The sequence below is a fragment of the Grammomys surdaster genome, unplaced genomic scaffold (assembly GCF_004785775.1).
Source record: "Grammomys surdaster isolate TR1022 unplaced genomic scaffold, NIH_TR_1.0 206, whole genome shotgun sequence".
NCBI lineage: Eukaryota > Metazoa > Chordata > Mammalia > Rodentia > Muridae > Grammomys > Grammomys surdaster.
In genome coordinates this window covers 5,054,581-5,074,645 of record NW_021604651.1, presented here as the reverse complement: position 1 = coordinate 5,074,645, position 20,065 = coordinate 5,054,581, and the positions used below count along the sequence as shown (strand labels likewise).

At 44.4% G+C, this 20,065-nt stretch overlaps 1 protein-coding gene across 2 annotated transcripts in view; it reads right to left on the bottom strand.

The window, feature by feature from the left end:
- Rora (RAR related orphan receptor A) overlaps window positions 1-20,065 on the bottom strand; it is a 99,855-nt gene that overhangs the window by 9,983 nt on the left and 69,807 nt on the right. The window contains exons 3-9 of one of the 2 annotated variants that reach the window (XM_028771313.1): window positions 16,062-16,203; window positions 13,285-13,680; window positions 6,688-6,809; window positions 4,778-4,910; window positions 3,855-3,962; window positions 2,513-2,623; window positions 1,206-1,318 (exon numbers count right to left, since the gene is read on the bottom strand). In XM_028771313.1, coding sequence (XP_028627146.1) covers window positions 1,206-1,318; window positions 2,513-2,623; window positions 3,855-3,962; window positions 4,778-4,910; window positions 6,688-6,809; window positions 13,285-13,680; window positions 16,062-16,203 — 1,125 coding nt within the window. The remainder of the gene's footprint in view (window positions 1-1,205; window positions 1,319-2,512; window positions 2,624-3,854; window positions 3,963-4,777; window positions 4,911-6,687; window positions 6,810-13,284; window positions 13,681-16,061; window positions 16,204-20,065) is intronic. The other variant, XM_028771314.1, reaches the window with a different exon arrangement.

Here is a 20,065-nt window from a genome sequence, read left to right as displayed (position 1 = left end):
TGAGTCTCTTTAGTCATCTCACCGTACTATATGAGTAAATTCTATGGGCAAGCCACTCAGGATCTCAGCAAATGAGCATTTAGCAGCTGGAGGTCACAGCAGTGACCTGCAAAGGTGCTTGTAAACTCTGCTGTACTGCACAAAGGCAAGCTGCCCGTGGTTTCAGATCAGTCCCTGTCTCTAGGAAATGTCTTCAATAGATCCTGTCTGTATCACACCCTCTCTATAACAACCACCCTCATGGTGGCCTCAGACTTGGGCAGAAGGGACATTCTATTTCCTTCTTGCTCACTGATCAGGTACAAAATCAGAACCACACCCACTACTATGACCTCCTCAAAGTGTCAGAAAAGAACAGAAGCAATCAGTCAGGAAACCTAAGCCCCAGACACCTCGAATCACCTTGTACAGTAAACCATGTCAAATGGGCAAAGACTGGAGAGAACTGCCTTTTCCAACATCAGAAGCAACACGGAAAGATCTATCATATGTTTTAGCTGCAAAAGACAATTAGCCTAAGTGGAGCCTTGTGCTTTTAATACAGCACAGAATAGGAAACTGATAAAATACAAAAAGCAATGTATTGCTGATAACCAATTAATTTAAGAGAACCAATATTAGAATATTTGGTTATCTTCTTTTAGTCCTGTTTAAAGTCGTCCTTCTGAATTTAAAGACACTCCTGCTTTACATGAGGGCAGCGTGTCGATCCTTTTTTATGTTTAAGTTTAAAGAACAGGAAGAGGTTCCTGAGAGGATTAGTTCTTTTTTTTTTTTTTGGTGGGAGGTGGTAGAGAAATGGCTCAGCAATTAAGAGCACATACTGTTCTTGCAGAGGACCAGAGTTTAGTTCCCAGCTCACAAATTTGACAGCTCACAACTGCCTAAGACTTTAATTCCAGAGGATCTAACACCCTCTTCTGGTCTCTGTGAGCACTTGCATGTACATGCACCCCTCTTCACACATGTAATTAACATGTAATGAAATGCTGCTTTCCCAGACTGCTGCATTACTGCAGGAAACTTAGTGATCAATTATACTAAGTAGAGTCTAACCTGGGCAATGAGTTTTGGCTCAACAGAATTTTCTGACGTAGTAGCCCGTGCCATGCTGATACTTTCTATGACTTATAAAGATACCTGTAAGCAAGATTTGCACCAAAGGATAGTTCTGGCCAGGCCAGCTAGGCCCCTCTGGATCTCACCTTTGTTAGAATTCCATCTTCTCGGTGGTTCTTCTGTAGGACATGCTGAAGGGCTAGCTGAATTTTCTGTTGCAGTTTTTCTATTTTTACCTTTTCCTGAAGCCATGAGCGATCTAAACATAGAAAACTGAGACTCAGTACATTCCTCCAACACAGTGTCAGACCCATGTTCCTCTTGACCAAGGCATCCTTCACTGTGCTATAGTGTGTGTTTAAAGACTCATGGACCAGTTTCATTCTTTGAAACTTTCCTTCTGCAGGATGCAAAAGCAATCCTGACGTATACACCAGGGTGTTAAATCTTTTCACTGCTACTGGTACTGGGAGGGAGGGAAGGTACTTCTCCAAAGGACAGCTAAATTATAGGGCCAAACTCAAATGATTGCAAGTGAACCCACCATGCCCCACTCTCCCCAAGCCTTTCTGATATCCCACCTGTCCCACAGCCCTTCCTGGAAAAGCAATTGCTTTTTAATCCAGAGCCTCTCAAACTGTCAATAGAATTTCAAATGATTTTAGAGTTGTTAATTTAGGAGTGTCTTCGTATGAGAATTCCAAGTGAAAGTCTATTCCCCAAGAGGCAGAGCTTCTGGGAAAATAGGTTGGATGCAGATAGACTTGTGGATGGCAGTGTTTACAAAGGCATGTTGTCTTGGAGACTTGCATCACGAAGAGCAACCCTATTTTACGAAATCCTTTTGTCTTGGTGTGTGGAGTTAGTGCTGGGTAAGGTTTTATTGAGCTATTCTTAATATTTTTATCTGCATATCATGAGGTCTCTGTCGGTATGTCTCTCTGTCTGTGTTTGAGAGGGGGGATACATGAGTGCGTATATGTTTATAGAGGCCGAGGAGGACGTCAGGTGTCCTGATCCACCACTCTCTGCTTCATTCCCTTGAGGCAGATTCTCTCACTGTACTTGGATCTGGGCTGGTAGCTGGCAGTTGCCATCAGTCCTCCAGTCACCTTCCCAGTGTCGAGGCTTACTCATGTGTGTGGCTGTGCCAAATGGCTTCCCTTTTTTTTTTTTTTAACTTGGGTGCTGAGATCCGCATGTTTGCATGGCGAGAGCTCTTACCCACTGAGCCATCTTTTCAGTCCATAAGGTCTTTGCAAAAGACTTGTGTAGCAGGGGGTGGTATTCTTTGGAAAAGTTTGAATTTAATAAAGGTGGTGGCTGCTCTTAGGAGCCCCTCAAATATTGTTTAACATGTAAAAGGTTTAACATGTAAATGCCCTGTACCTCCTGATGACACCCTGTACCTGGATGAGTCAGAAACCACTCTACTTCTATTTGCTTGTCTTACCCGCTGACATCAGTACAAATGCAGAAAATAATGCAATTTCGTCTTCTGTCAGGTGCATAGAACACAAACTCTTCCCAAATTCAAACACAAAGCTAATGAAGTCTTCACAACCTACGATTAAAATAAAAGGTGAGCCAGAAGAGTAAGAGTGTTTCTTAGTTGACTCGTTTGAAGCGTTAAGAGAGAAATCAGCCTACCCAACATCATCATTGCTAGAACATCTCCTGGTACCATTATCCCTGTCACCATCCCCACTAGTGATGGTATTATCACTAGTACCATCATCCTCAGCACCGTCAGGAGATTCATAGCCACCACTATCAGCTCACATCAGGACCGTCCCCCCACCATGTGACTCCTAGGCAGATAATTGCTTGAACAACAATCTTAAGAGTTTCCTCAGGCTTCAGAACAGCTATAAGGGGCATATTGTTAACATTCCCATTCTAGGGCTGTGAAACCAAGACTTAACAGAGATAAGTAGTGTTATACCTATGGTCACAACTGGGCATTCGAAGCCAGGTTGTCTGACTTCAGAACTCTCATTTTGAATGAACAGGATCTACTGGTAACTGGCTAACTGCAATGTCTCGATACTCAGATCCATGCTGGTGGTGTAACTACTATAACTGTTCACCAAATTGAAAAGAGAATGTGAAAGTCCTTTAAAATAATAATCCAACCCACCTAAGACTGGTTATGTTACTTTGTCTGTTGTATCTTGGTTAATATTTGTAATTGGCTGTGGGCTGCACTGTACTGAGCTAGATAAACATCCTGTCTCTCATATTTAAAACAAGCCATTTAGCATATCCTGGGTTCTGTTTGTTTCTCCATAATGGCAACATTCTGATTATTAAAATTGTAGAAAGTCAAAACAACTTGTTTTATGATGCACACGCCATAGTATTCTTTAGCCCTACTGGACTTTTTCAATGTTTACATTTCCTTTTCATAAATGATTATGAGGCCAGGGATGGTGGGCCTTTTCATCTTAGCTTCATTTTACATGTGAGCCATATTCTTTCCATTATTTGAGCACTGTATTTATTGAAAATCTACTTTATTTGAAGCCGCAAGGGTGACTGTGCAAGGCCATGCAGTAGCTCAGTCAATGGCCACCTTACAACTGAACTTGAGCTTACAGATGATGTAGACAAAGATATTTGCCGTTTGTCGAGTGTTTTATAGCAAATGGCTACTATACTCAGAAAAATAGGTGCATCATCCTTTAACTTTTGTTCCACATAACCAGTTTCTATTGTACACCAAGAGGTTCCATCCAGCCACATGCTTGCACAAGACCCCCACTTACAGAGACAAAAATGTGAGATTTCCTTACCTAAGGATTTGAAGACATCAGGGCTAGCATACTTCCCATCAAAGTACACGGTGTTGTTCTGAGAGTCAAAGGCACGGCACATCCTAATAAATACCACTTCTAGAGAGCCTGCAGGGAGGAAGGATTGTTTAGCACCATCCTACAGACCTTAGTTCCTTTCTGAGGCACTGACACAGAGGCGTTCCTGAGATAGCACAGCACTGTGTGCAGAGCAGTGCCTGGGTTCTCAGTCACACTGGCCCTCTGTCCAAGGATGCAGAAGAAATGAAAAAATGAAGACTGATTGACATTGCAGAGGGAAACATTTTTACATATTTATTACAATAGTCCAGCACAGGAATGACTCTGAGCCCATAAGCATCTTTCCAGCAGCTCAGCATTAGAGCCTGAAGGGTGAGAGTAAGATTTGAGAATACAGAAGTTTCCTAGTGAGGCCTTCTTTCCAGAGCAATGGAGAAATGCTTTCTGAACATATATTTAAAAAAAAAATATGTACATACACACAGGCATGCACGTGAACACATGCGCACCTGTGTGCGTGCACACACACTCCACAAATAACTAGAGTACGTGTGTTTTGCCTTCATGTGTGTGTGTGTACCATGTCTATGGAGGTCGGAAGAGAACACTGGATCCCCTGGAACTGTAGTTATTTATGGTGGAGCCTCCATGTGTGTGCTGGGAATTGAACCTGGGTCTTCTGCAAGAGCAGCTAGTGCTCTAACCATAGAGATATCGCCTCAGCACCCCCTAAACACATCTTTAAAACGTTTTTATAAAGAGGCTTCAATTTCTGCTAAGCATACCCTGAGCTATTATCACTGAAGAAAATGCCTTTGACATCTTCCTTAGCCAGCATTTCTTTAACAAGCAGGTGAAAACAGGCAAGAAGTGGCGCTAGGATTCACCTGCAGCACACATACCTGCTTTTAGAAGCACAATTTGATCATTTTGACACAGTTCCATAAATCCGTCAATGCGTTTGGCGAACTCCACCACATACTGGATAGCTTCTGTAATCTTGATGGCACACAGCTGCCACATCACCTCTCTCTGCTGTGAAAGAGGGAGACACATTAACATGAGACTAGCTGGGAGCCCCAGTGCAGCCAGCTTCAGGCTTGCCTCCTAGTTTGTAAAAAGCTCTTTGGAAATGGGTTAAAAAAAGATTATAGGATTAAAAAAAAATAGTCTCTGTTACTTAGGTTATAAAAGAGTGCTTCCTGCTTCCGGATCCTTTCTGCCTACTGAGATTCCTAGCTTACAGTCTGAAGGCAATGGAATGGAGGCAGGCAGTGAGGTGGGGGGAGGAAGTGAGGAATATTATGAACATATGTGGCCAATAGCTAAACACAAGCCAGGAGAGCAATGTACATTACCGCTGGAGCTGTGGGCTCCGCAGTAAGGGAGGAGCAGTTTTAATGCAGTTAATTTATTTTAGAGAGTTTACCCACACTTTACTGGGGTGGAGGGAAGAAAATGGATACCAACTACATTTTTTTTGTCTGTACCTCCTGAGCCAGATGCTTGCTTGAGAGCATCCCTGTTTCATACATTATACAAATGGTCTTCTATTCAGAAATGACATCAAAACTCGGAGGCTTCCCAGCTAGAAGGTGTAAGAGAAGCTGAGGCCAAAACCCTATTTCTCAAAGCTTGCAGGCTCTCTACATTGCTGGCTTTCCTCTGTGGCTCCGATGATGGGGTTACTTTGTACTGAGAGGCAGATTAAGTGAGCTGTTGCTGGTCCCTCCCTTCCAGTCATCACAGGGTCGCGGAGCTTTCTGCTTTGCTCCTCTGCTCTCCTGCTACACCCTGTTGTTTAAGGTTGGCTTAAGGTTCTTTCTAACAGTATGATGGCGATCAAACCCTGGAATTGAGTCGCATGAGGCCATGGTGCTGATGCTCTCACTGCGTGGTCATAGCCAAGGGATGATAATTTTCTTCCATTTCACAGCAAAGAGAAGGATTCACTTCTATCATCTCCATGGTCCTTCCCCAGTCTGACTTTCTATGATCCCTGGAAAAAGCCTCCACATCTGCTCTTTCCAATGGCAAAATGAATAAGTACCACTACCCTACCTTCAGCTTAGCCTCACATTTTAGTGGCCCCATTGGCCATTATCACAGAAATAAAAGCAAGTAGGGTCACCACCTCAGTTTTGGTTCTGAGCAGTTACAGCCAGATCTTCCAAACCTCATTCTTCTCCTTCTTTATTAAAGCCTTTATTTTTAACTCGTGTGTGTGTGTGTGTGTGTGTGTGTGTGTGTGTGTGTGTGTGTGTTTAGGACAGAGGCTTCAGGTCCCCTGAAGCTAGAGTTACAGATGAGCTACCTGACGTGGGTCTTGGGAATCAAACTCAGATCCTCTGGAAGAGCAGCAAGTGCTCTTAGCCATTGAACCATCTATCTCTCCAGCCCCATCTTTGTCCACATTTTCTAACCAACTATTTGTTAATCTAGAAGCATGCAGCATGGGGCTGAGAGTACTTTCACCAATTCTTAGACCTCAGAATCTTCTGTGGTATCGGGACAAATCCTTACTTGTGGAGGCTTTTGGAAGTTGCTCCATCCAGCCATCGCAACTGGGACACAGAAGGACTTTAAAAAACATAGTAAACTTTGTCCCAGCTGAATTTCCACACACTAGTATCTCAGGAAGACAACAAAGCCTTGAGCATGTGATCAGCTCTGGAAGTAAGGTCCTGATCAGAGCCTTGAGCTCTGTTACAGGACAGTGAGCCTTGGTCTGTTTGGACTCTTGAATGGATGCCTTCCTCTAACCCCCTTCTCGGTGTTGCCTCAGTGGGAAGAGAAAGTCCTCTGACTCTACCTTGTTCTGGTAGTTCTCAATCTCCTCCTGCAGGAAGGTCTGCCACGTTATCTGCTGGAGTTCTTCCCGCAAGTATTGGCAGGTTTCCAGGTGGGATTTGGATATGTTCTGTGCAAGGTGTTCTGGGGAGAAAACAGGAGATCACAACCATGAACAGCCACGTTGTTTTAGAAACCAATAATATTCTTCCACTGGTGTCATCCACCTTAAAAAGCAACTCACTTAAAGCAATGTGCTGACATTTAGTTTCCTTTGTGTAGCTAAGGAAGGTGGAAGCCTTTGTTTTTGGGCCCTGGGGGATGGAGGAGAGAGGCTTTGCCAAGCCAACAAGACTGCATGAAACATGGTGGATTCAGAGACTTGATGACTTGATCTTATCACAGGCTTTCTACCAGTGCCTGGAGATGAACATAGGTTAGACAGGAAAAATGATCAAAAGCCTCCTCTTGGCTTTTTATGCTATCCCAACATAAGTGGCTCTCGAAAAGCCAGGAAGATATGTAAGTGTGTGCATGCGCATACACCTTTTATTTCCGTGTATGTGTGTGTGTGTTTGTGTGTGTGTGTTCCTTAATTCCTCTCCTTGCTTTTTTCTTTTTCCCCATGGCTGGGTCTTTTATTGAACATGGAGCTCTTTGATTCAGCTAAACTGACTGGCAGTGAGCCCCGGGCGGGTCTGCATCTTCCTCCCTCCCTCCCGGGGCTGTGCTTACACCATGCCCAGGGTTGTTTTGTTTGCTTGTTTGTTTGTTTGTTTTTAAATACCTGGGTTCTTAGGGATCAAATTCAGGTCTTCATGCTGTAATGGTAAGCACTTTATTGATTGGAACCTCCTCCAAGCTCAGAAAATGCTATCCTTTAATGATGACAACCAGCTATTACCTTTGATTTCTTAGCAAACACCAGGACATACATTGCTGAGGCATGAATGGATTAGGTACTAGTTTGGCAAAGAGAGAGAGAGAGACCCTGGACTGAGACTGTCTGGGAGTGTATCTTTGCCTTGCCACTTCTGGGATATATGACCATGGCAAGTTGTTAACCTTTCTGTACTTTGCTTTCCTCCTTGGCAAAATGAAGAAAACAGCACTTGTTCATAGGATGGCTCGGAGAATCCAAGGAATCACACTTGGAACAGGCAGTGTCACATACCGATGCTGTATAACTGTTATACTGTGTATAAGGGCTTTGGTGATAGTAAATATATGCCAAAGGTGTCTCTAGAATTGGGTCACCTGTGGGCTTGTGTGGACAGACAGAAAAGATAATTCAAGATATCAGAAAGTATAGAATGTGAGGTACATCACAAGATAAAGACAGTGACTATCACTATCAGGCTAGGGAGAAATCAGGATTGGCTGGACAGAATTGGAGAACGCTTCTTAGAAAAAGAGGGATACCATATTAGACCCCAAGAGATGGGTAGAGTTGGCAGGAGGGGTCACTTGTGTTGGGAGGGGCGTGAGTTCTATATAGAAGAGACAGTGGATGAAAGAACATATATGGCATTTGTAAGGGTCAGACAGATTTGATGGTGTAACAGGGCTAAAGCAGACATAGCTAGCTAGGAGCCCACCTTCTAAAGGATCTTGGATATTTAGGATTGAGTCAGGATATGATATAAAAATAGGACTAAGCAGAACCCTGGCAGGAAAGCTGAAGTATTGAAGATTGCATCTGAGGACAGAGGACAGGCAGCTTTGTGTTTGGTAGCTTGGGACGTAGAAAGGCTGGGGTAGAAAGATCAGGTGGATAGCTGATAAAATGTAGATAGAGTTTTCATGTGAGACAAGATGTTAATCAGTGTCAGGAAACAGAAGGATGACTCAAGGAATATTTAAAAAGCTGGACGTGATAGTACATGTCTATAACTTGAATTGGGTTAGATGTAGGAGGATGGACACGTATTTGCGGCTAGCCTGATCTATATTGAATGTTCTAGGCTACCATGCCTACATAGCAGAAACTCTGTCTCCAAAAACTGTATTAGAAATAGTTGATGGGAGTTTACAAACATCAGATCATACTGAAAAGGGATCATGTTCCCAGGGTTTAGAGTCCATGGCAGGCACGTCCCTTAGGATGGCATAGAATGTGCGGCTGGCGGCAAGCGCAACAGAGCCCGCTTGTTTATAAACACAATCCAGCTTCCGTCACACAGAAGGAGACATGTTTTTGTGTGAAAACAGCAAGCTCACCTAAACACAATCTGAAACTGGAGTCTCCTTGGAGACACATAAACATAATAAACCCTAACAGCTCTGTCTGGCAACACTCAGGTAACAGAACAGCCTGGGTAAATAGTATTAAAAAAAAAAAAAAGGAATTGAATGTAAACAAGAGAAAGCACTTCAAGGAGACAGACCAAAGGAGAAGCAGAGAAGCCTGCTCACTAAGATAAAAAAATGGGTGTTGGAAAGCAGAAAATTAATGCTTAGATAAAGAGCTATCGCTATGTAAGACAGTGTCTAGACTATAAACCAAGATTTGTATATTTAAAAAAATGAGGCCCAGGAGGTACTGGGGCTCACACTCTGCCAGTCATCCTTATGTCTTTTCCAGTTATGGTCAATACCTTGTTTCAGTTGATCCTAACAAAAGTCACTGGGAGCCAAGTATGGTGCTACATGCCTGTAATCTCAGTGCTTGGGAGGCCAACACAGGAGGACTGCCATGAGTTCAAGACCAGCCTAAGTGACATAGTGAGTTTCAGGGGTACTGAGTGAAGCTTTGTCTCAAATTTTATTCAGGGCTGAGGATGTTGCTCAGAGGCAGAGTGCTTGTTTGATGTGCTCAAGACCCTAGGTTTGATTCCTAGCACTGGGAAAACCAAAACCCAAACCAAAAATGGTTCCTGGACACCTGAAGCTATGTGGGGGCTTTCCCAGCAGCCAATAGGAAGACTAATGCAGTGCACAGAGTGGGCCAGCAGGGGGCAGCAGCTACATGGTGACCAACTGACAGGCAGTGTTTCTGATTCCAGTTCATAATAGATTTTAGACCCTTCACTATTTCTAAATGTTCCTTTGATCAAGGGATAGTATAACCAGATCACATAAAATCTCAGATGTTGGTGCAGTTCTCAGGCTGGTGGGGACGGTGAGGCACTAAAACCCAGGAGTTAGGAGACAAGCTTCCTGTAGAAGCTCTGAAGCTTAGTTATTTTTCTTGCTTTGCGACACAGCGAGTCCGTCTCCCTTCTCAGTCTTGACAGTTTCAGTGCTGTCACGGTACCCAGGTGTGTTCCATCTGCTGCCCTTGGACAGCCCATGACCATCGGTAGCTAGCTATGAATGTGGCTCAATAAAAGAAAAATCTCAATTTTTCACTTTAATTATGCTGTGTGTGTTACAATCTTTAAACCCTTCAGATGTTTCTAAGAATTTTTTCTCAGACCTCAGGGTAGGACAGAACTTTTGGTATCATCTAGGCTAAACACACCTCATTTTTATAGATAGCGTCAATAATTAACATTTACACAGCCGTTGCTGTGTGGCAGAATATATATACTCAGACGAATAAAGAAGATGACAGTACCCCATTTCTTTAGCTAGGCACCTGAGCCAATAGTGTTACAGTTGTCCAGAGGCAGAGGTCTCTCTGATATAGATATCATCTGGCTTCAGAGTTTGTGCAAACCTTTATAGATATGTCAATATACAAGAGGAATAGTTGCAGCTTGCAGGCTGTGTGGCTCAGTGGTTTGTGCAACCAGCTGTGAAGCTGGGAGGGACCACAATCCACATAAGCCAGCGTCTTGTCTCATGGCGCCTAATTCATCTGCCATCTCTTACACAAGGCAGTAGCTAACAGTTGCTGTAACAAGCCCAGTTAGCACTTTTTATAAAACAAACCTTGGTTGTTTATCTGGAATTCATGGTTCAGGCACTAATCAAATGCCAAGGGCAAGATTTCCTAGTCAATGAAGTCCTGTGCTGCTCAAAATTCTGTGGGTGTAACTGTTGAAAGATGGATTGGACCCAGGACATGCTCATGTAGAACTTACTCTCCTATTGTATAGTTTCATTTGCTTAAATTCTGACAAAGTTTAGCCTCCAAGAAGGTCAGGACACTCAGAGGGGCCCCCATCCTCTCAGAGGAGAAGGGGAGAGGGATGGGGAAGGGACTGCATGAGGGGTGGACTGGGAAGTGGGACAGTGATTGGGATGTAAAATGGATAACGAACTAACTAACTAACTAACTAACTAACTAACTAACTAACTAACTAACTAGAAGGGACCACAGGACATAGACTGCAAAAAGTCTCACAGAATAGAAAAGGCAGCTCTGAAGAATGTTCAGCCAGTCTTCGGCCATTTTATGCCACACTCCGCTCCCTTGAACCACCCTGACACACAAATGGGTTAGAAAATACCCCCTTTCAGAAGAATTCTAATTTAGTTTTCAACTTGGCTCTATTTGAGTCACTTCATCCCAGAAAATGCTATAACCCATGGCTCCCAGACCTAGTGGGAGGTGACCAGTACAGGTGTGTCCACAGACTCGAGGGCACCAGCTTGGTCCTTTATAGCCCTATTTAGGTATTTGTGTACTTTTAGCCAAAATGCCATGTGCCGAGGTAAGGCTTTGGCTCAATTCTGTGGATCTGTTTCAGCACTGACTAGCAGGCAGGCGAGCAGGCAGGCTCACTGTCGCCACAGTGGAGAGGCAGCAGGCATGGGGTGAGTCAGGCCACTTTACATGAGAACATATCAGCTTTCAATCAAACCCTTATTCATTTTTGAAAATTTAATTTTCATTACAGTTCTGCTACAGGTTCAGCCAACCAAGATTCCATGGCAAAAAAAAAAAAGGGTGGGGGGTGGGTGGGGGGGGTGGGGGGGTTGTTCTAGTTCAGGGAAAAAAAAATCCAACCTACCTCTGCTCAGCATGACTTCTAGTTCAGAGGTTTCTGTGCTAATCAAAAGAGCGGTGGTGCACCTTTAGCGATGTGCGGTGGTTAAAGAGCAGGCTTAAAATGCCCCAGCTCCGGAGGATTTAAATTTAGATCCATAAAGAGATGCTTGTGTAAAAACCGTCAAGGACGTTCAATTTGTTCTATTTGGAGATTTTGGACTGGAAATATAAATTTTCACTTAAAAAAAAAGATGTTTTATGGGGTACAGAGGTGGAGGTGCCATCTAAAGAACACAGCCTTTATGGCTGTGAGCCGGGGGTTTCTGTGCTCAAGTCAGAACCCGCTGGTTCTTTACCACCCTGGGTCCCCACTGTGGCTCACCGGTCTCTGCAGCAGCTAATTGAAATATCCCAAAGGGGTATAATAACCCCATGTGCAGAATCACTGGGAACAGCAGATCACTTGAAAACTGTAAAGGCTCTTATCAAAGGTTTTTTAAATAATAGTGCCATATTTAAAAAATTGATTAAATATAGAGTGTTAGTATAACGCACGTGAAGGGACATTTCCATTGTCTGTGCCATCTGTGTTTCTAGGCCATCATCTCCCCAGAAATGGCCATGCCCTGACAATAGGAAAACAGAGGTGTTTGTGTCTTTGGGGATTTTTGTTTTGTTTTGTTTTCCCTTTTTCTTTTCTTCCTTTTGGTGAAGCAAGCCTTGTATGAAATCTTACCAGTTTTGCCACCAATGGTCATCTTTAAAACATTCTGGCAAGTTCGAGGTAAGTCACCTCAGGCATTTACAATTCACACCAGTGCAGCAAAGCTTGGTTACCTGAGGGCCCGCCAGACGGGTCATCCCCCAAGGGTACCAGCTGGATACTGGTGTCCAAAAATATTGGCCCAATGTAATTAAAAAAAATTAAATCCCCCACAAAAGGCTGACAAGCTGATTTTTCTTGTAAGTGGTCAAGTTTAGCAGGGTAGGACTGGGACTGAGAGAATGCACAACAGTTGCTTCGTACAGTTCAAATTGTAAGAGGAACAAACTGTCACGTGCGGCTCCACATTAGAATGGCTCAGATAATAGTAATATGGTCATCCCTTTGAAAACGCAGGAAAGGAAGGTTCTGAATGCTCACTGTGAATCAATTTTAAGTGTTCAATATGACAGGTATGCTACATGCCCTTAGCTGATTATTACAGCACGTTTACATTTGTTGAAACGGCACACGGTCCCTCATGATTTACACACAGCTGTTAAAGTGTCAATTAAAAACTTAAAAATGTTAGCAACCAGTTTAAAGACTTTAAAATATAAAAATATGCCTCCAACTTAGATTTGGCTGGTGGACTCTGTGTATGTGTGTGACCATGGACATAAAGGAATACCTGGAGTCTAAGTGAATAACCAGTGCAAGTGGCCTACCCCTGTGCTTACTGTGGATCCCCTGTGCTTACTGTGGATCCCCCTGTGCTTACTGTGGATCCCCCTGTGCTTACTGTGGATCCCCTGTGCTTACTGTGGAGCACAGGCTGCTTACACACATCCCATCTGGTCCCAGAGCACTACATTTGTAATGAACACTCATGGGAAAAATCGGACAGTGAGGCTATATCTGAATCTCGAGAAAGGCGGAGGGGGAATCCTGCCCATCAGAGAGGGCATTCCCTTGAACCCCTTTTCACTTTTCAGGGAATGCTCAAAGCCAGCCAGTGGCAGCATGCATTGCCTTACCTAGTTCTGCCATGGACACGGTTGGGGAAGTTTCTCCGTTGGTGAAGGAACAGTAGGGGAAGAAGCCAGATGCTGGTGTGTAGTCACATATGGGTTCGGGTTTGATCCCATTGATGTCCAATCCCGACTGGTCTGGGGAGGGCTGGATGTCCAGGTAGAAGCTGCTGACTGCTGAGTCGGCCTTGCTGCCCTCGGGGGTGTGCCCATCCATGTAGGTGCTGAGGTCATCATGCAGTTCCGTCAGCCCATTGGCTGAGATGTTGTAGGTGGGCGTCAGTGGCTCAGCCTCCCCAGGCTGCTGCTGGTGGTCTCGCTGCTGCTGCTGCATCCGGTGCTTCTGCACCTCGGCATACAAGCTGTCTCTTTGCTTCTTGGACATCCGGCCAAACTTGACAGCTGGGAAGAGAGGAAACGAAGCATACCTTGAACCAGGCAGAGTTATCCTCTCTCAAGCTTTCAGGTCTCCAGAACGCCTCAGAGCAAGTCAGCATAAAAGCAGGTCACCCACAAGGCAGGAACAACTTCCTCAAGTGCCCCCACCCCAAACACACAGTCTGCAAGCTAGCCCAGGCAACCCTTCCCTTGTTTTTCTGCAGTGTTGTACCCCAGGCTCATTAAGAATATAATGTTTTGATTTTTCTTTTTGATACAGTGTCTCACCCAGTAAGCCCAGACTGGCCTGGGGTGAGGCCTGGTCACCTCACCTCAGTCTCCTGAGTACTGGCTGTTTGAATTACAGGCACGCTCCACCTAGCTCTATGGTGTAATGATCTGTCATTCACTTTATACTGCATGGCCTGGCCCAGACTTTGCAGTGTTTGAATGGACAGGCAGAGATGCAAAGATTCATGGGGTATACGGAGGCAGGAGATTCACCTATTACTAAGTGTTCTTTCTATGCTGTACATAAGAATGACACTGACCAGCTGAATCTGGGGGCTTTATGGTGAAGCTGTCTATAGTTCCCAGAATTGTATGTCTGAGTCAGCCTAACCTATGAGAGCTGTGTGCAGTCATGGTCTTGTCTCTATTTTCTTTTTGGAGATAGGGGAGTCATTTCACTGTGTTGCCCAGGTTGGCCATCAACTACCAGGTGCAAGCTGTCATCATCTCTGCCTCCCAAGTAGCTAAGGCACAAACCCCACCATCTTAACTGGATCCATCATTACGTGATACTTTGCTGTGCAATCATTTAGCCTCAGGTAAAGAGAACGAGGGGGGGCAAGGCCTGTAAGATCCCCTGGGGAGGGTCTGTGTCTGCAGCTCTTCTCCTCAGGATCAGTCCTCTTATTAAAGGTAGTAAGGGGGCAGCAGCTTCCTGGATCACTGTCTCTGGTGTTTTCTCCTGAATCACTCATCCAGATATAGAAAACATTTTCCTGACTTGATTTCTCCCACCGAGGGTGTCGTCCCCCTGTCCCCTTGTTTAGACACTCTTAGATGAAGCTTCTTGCTGGAGGGATTTAGTTCTCCTAATTGATTATAGTTAAATTGAGTCCTGATTGAGGGGATGAACTCATTCAATCCAGCATTGTCAGAGTGACAGAGTGACAGAGGGGCAGAAGGCAGGGGAGATGGAAATGCCACTGGGAACCGAGAACACTCCACTGACCAGCTGGTGGGCTCTCCCTGCCAGGGGAGGATTCGCTGCCTTTTATCCAGAGGGGAAAAGCCAGGAGCTCAGCCATTCTGGAGCTTTCCCAGCTCAGATGGGGCTGGGTGACAAACGGGTATATAAGTTTATAAACCTCGAAAAAGATTTCTTTCTCACAACAAGTTAATCTATCTTATGACATACATATGTAAGGAGCCATCCTGAAGATACTTAACTTTGGGAGGGGCAAAGGCCATTTTAGAAATCCCCCTGAGGAAAACTGCTCTAGCTCTAACATTATACTTTAATTTTGGTCCTAATAAAAGGATACTTGTATCCAGTGAGGGGGGGGAAGGACCAGCTCACAGAAATGCACTTATAACAGGCAGACAGGAGCCATACCTAACTGTCAGTTTAATGCTGAAGAAAGACAGAAGATGCAAAAAGATTCACAAGATATGTAGTGCAAGTCAACTTGAGCCTGGGTGGCTCTGTTGGCCCTAAGAACAGTTGATAGTAGGAAGGGTAGACAGCCCACACCCCAAGAGATCTCTGAAGACGGTCAGTATACTAAGAAAAGTCCTTAAAATGGACCCACTGCATTTCCTGCCATTGTCCATGCATGACTGTCTTGAATCCTGTGTTATTCAGTATACTTAAGAACAGCTTCAGGGAGGGATCTTGAGATGCTCTGTAATTGGAAAGGGGCCCATCCCTAGTTGTCATGCCTTCTCAATGAAAAAGGACACCTACCACTGAGCCTCACTATTTTCACACGTTTGGAAGGTGCAAAATTTGACTTTGGCAGGCATTTCGGATGACCCAGTTACCTTAAGAACGATTTCCTGCCAAATGCCAGTAGACTTACCAGCATAAGGCAAGTACCAATTTGTCCTGGCTTGGGTTTCCTGTACAAAATCCCTCAGATGACACATACCTGTAGTTTCTGAAATGTTGACAACCTGAAGCAATTCTGACTACAGCACTCTTCTCTGTCTACCTCATCAGCTAGTTAGCTGATTCCAGTAGATCATGAATACAGGAAGTGCTCTGGATTACAGGAAGCTGCCAGCGGGGCCTGGGAAAGGGTTGAGAGAGCTTCCCCTGATGGAGCAGTGCCCATGTTGCATGGGTGTTTGCCCAGCCCCATGCATTTGTCCCATGTCAGCTCTGAGAGGCTCACCATCTCGAGACATCCCCACGGCCAGGCATTTCTGCAGCCGACAGTGCTGGCAGCGGTTTCTGCTGGTCCGATCGATCAAACAGTTCTTCTGACGAGGACAGGAATAGGTGGCATTGCTTTGCTGACTTCTCCTGAAAAAGCCCTGTGATTCAGTTATAAATACGGAACAGGTTAGTGTCAGTTCCAGCGGTGATACCCAAAGGCTGGGTACTAAGCATCAAGCATCAAGTGGCATTAATATTTAATGGAGGGTTAAGTTTGGAGCAGAATCATCCAGGAGACCATTAATGAAATTAAAGTCACTTCCTTTTCCTTGAGTAAAATTAACCCCCAGAGCCTAATCCTCCATCCCTTACACATGCAAAACTTCTTTAACTTCCACTCCATTGCCTGTGTAAAAGACACATGATCTGGGTGATCAAACAAAGCAGTGTGCTTGCTGCAGTCACACCAAAGGATTTGCCTTTAACCTGTATCTCCAAAATACCTTTTCTTTTGGTGCATTTGTGGAGGTATACACAAAAAAGTATGTGCGTGTATGTTTGTGTGTGCACATACATGTTCCTATGTGTGCTACAGAGGCCAGATGAGGTGTCCTGGTGTCACACGGCCTTATTTTGCTGAAAAAGGGTCTATCACTGTGCCTGGAAATAGACTGTCAGGTTGCAAGACCCAGTGAGCCTTCTATCTCTGTTTCCCACAATGCTGGAGTGATAGGTGCCCCTATCATGCCTGGCTTTTTATGTGGGTGCTGGGGATTCAAACTTAGGCTCTCATGCTTGTGCAGTAAGTGCTGTATCCCATGATGTTATCTATCTCCCAAGCCTCCAAAACACTTTTTGGTAAACTAACACTTTTTTGGGCTGCCCAGAGTTAAGGGAAATGTATTTGCATCCAGCTCGCTTCTGTCTGGGTATGCCGTGATGTTTTCTCTCTACCGCTCAAGCCTCTACCTCTTTGGCCATCTCTCACTCCCCAAGTCTGAACCTATTGGAGCCAACAGTTAGATGACGCTTGGATTGACTACTTTAAAGGTTAGTTGCATTGTGAATTCTCAGTCCTTACTGGTTGGGAATCAGCAGTGCTTAGAACCATGGCCTTTAGGCTTAGATCCAGCGTGGTGATCACCAGCTTCTCATTTGTCTTGAGTGCTATGCTGGAGATGAGAGGGTATGCAAAGACACACAGGAGTTGCTGACCTTAAGGTGTGTGTTGATTAACTTCCTGATTTTCAGTATGGGGACTAGAAGGTGCAAGCTTTTCTTTAGTGATTTTGTAGGAGAAACCCACAAGCTTAGTACAGGTGTAATATTTCCACTATAGCTGACATAAAAATATGTTTTAGTCAGCCATATATTTCTCATGCAACACATGTGCTACTTAGAAGCATATTTCATAACTTCCAAAAATACGTGGTAGTGACAGGGTTGGGTGTGTGTGTTTATTTCTTTCAATGGTATCTTAGCCTGGGCAAAAGAAAAACACACAAAAGAAAAGTAAGGAGTTGTTTGTGGGAAGCAGAACCACAAAGGGTACAAGAGAGAGAATGGTCATCTTCAGGGCTGTCTTTAATGATAAAGACAGATGTCTCCAGCCAAGGGGACATTGGCGGGGGGGGCAGGATGGAACAAGGAATGTCAAAATATTGATATGCTTCAGCCAACAGATTTTTCTAGAGGCAGATTAGGCTACTATATCAGAATTAAGGACAGAAATAAAATATGCTGGTCCTGTAAGTGGGGAGTGTTTTCTAGAGAAACAGTACAAGATTCATCCAGAAGGATGCTCTTTAGAGCACTAGGTGACCGCTGTGACTGACTTGAGTTCTAGTACACACTCGTACTATGGAGTTGGATAATCACTGAAAATCATGTTTCAGAAATACTGTTAGTATAAAAAGGTTAGCATATAAAATTGGCTAAATATCTAAGCCCAGTGTAATCCAGTCCAAGAGTGGGAGAGCACCCTATATTTTATGTAAAAGAAACTATGAAAAATTATGCCCCCCAAGAGAAGGATTGCTAGTCTTGGCTAGTGGGCCCATTAGTGACTCTTAATTTTCTCCTTTTCCTTTTGCTTTCTGATTATCCCTCTACAGGTCGGTGGACAGGTCTGTAAGGCATTCCAGATCTGCCATCATTGGCCTCACCTGTTGCTTTGTGACGACTGGGGTAAGTTAGATGCACGTGAGCCAGGTTCTTCTGACCCACTTTGTATCGAGCCAGTGTCTTAGAAAGGAGTCCCCTGTCAAAATATTTAAAGCTGTGTGTGCGTGTGCGTGTGCGTGTGCGTGTGTTCTCTGGTAAAAAGGGAGTGTGAAAATTTTTCTTAGAACTAACTAGAAGGAAGCCAAGAAAATATATTTTAAAGCACACCAAAAGGTCACTCACATGGGTAGTCATTTTGGTCTCTGTCCCTTTATCATTTTCTTGGGGCTCAGCCACTGGCTACACCTTCTATTTTTCTTTCATAGGGATTTACAATTTTTAATTTATTTATTTGTGTGAAGGGTAAAGGGACTGGAGCCTCTTGAGATGGAATGGCTTGTTCAAATCCCACCTCCCACACTTCAGGAAGCTAGGACAGAGATTTTTTCAGACTTCTTTCTAGAATACTCTTGTCCCCTTTGTTTCCACAATAAGTAGCAGGACAGATTGACTCTGAAATTAACATTTTTCCTCTAGATTCATTCCTTCAGCTGGCCCAGGCTGCCACTGCACAAGCATCTTATCAACTCATGGTCTACACTGCAGCCGAGATGGGAAGGGAGTCACAGGAGAAATCAGCCTCCGATTCCAGCATCCCCCTTCCTTTCTGGCCTGAAGCATTATGTTCCCTTTGGTTCTTACCTACCCTGCCCACATCATAATCTGTCTCATTCATGGAGTGAACGGCAATGAAACTCAGAGCAAGGGCTCAGAGTCACTCTCATTAGGGATGTCTGAGTGAATCTGGCTGTAATCTGCAAGAAAAGTTAATGCAGCATTCTGTGTTTCTAGGGTTGGAGGAGGGGCAGCAAGCCTGGAGCTTGTGACTGGCTTACAAACTGTCTGCCTAGATATGGAGTTGGGAAGGATTTGGGAAAGCAACCCCCAGCAGACATACCCTCTTCACCTCACATTTATCCTTCAGTTGAGTCCATCAAGAACACGTTTACTCAGCGGCTTTGAGAGGGCAGAGCTGAGAACTAGGACAAGGCCATTCTCTTGGACAAAGATGATAGAGTCTCATCTTCAAGGAGAAATATCCCATTCCCTATGGGAGGAGCCCAGTGGAACTTTCTAGGGAGAGACTGGGGAGGCTGCCCTGACTCAGCCAAACTGAACTTTTGCATTTTCTGAAAGACTGAGTACTTTGCCTTCTTTGTGTGTGTGGCCCATTCGTGTGAACTCTAGTGCCAAACCTGGGGTTTGTTCATCAGGTGCTGTTCACCTTAACTTTTTGTTTCTTTTCTACCTTATGTTTTGAGACTGGGTTGCTCATGGGACCTTAAGATTATGCTAGGCTGGCTGAGGAGTGGGCCCAGGTCTCCACCCACTACCCGTGCAACATGGGGACTGTAAATGCATGCATGCAACCACACCTGGCCTTTACCATGGGATTGAACTCAGGTCTTCATGTTTACACGGTAAATGCTTCATTGAGCTATCTCCTGAGCCCATGCCTTCTTTAAAAACCTCCCCAGTATTCCTTGGAGAAATTTCTGAGCAGTTTAAATGTCTAGGAAGTTAAACTGGTAAAACAAGTAAAGCTTTAGAATCCATAGGAGGGAGAATTAGACGTGAGAAAGAAACCATAGAAAGCTTAGGGGATTCCTTGTTTCCTAATGAGGAAACAGCATGCTTCTGAGTGAGAAGCAGGATTTTGTCTGCTTGGAGCATATCCTAGAGAAGGTTCCTCTGAGACTTGAGTTTCTGAGGTTGAGCAGCCTGTGGCAAAGCTCTGAGAGGAATATGTATCACAAAGCCAGCACTCAAGTCAAGGATTGGCAAGAAAGAAATTAA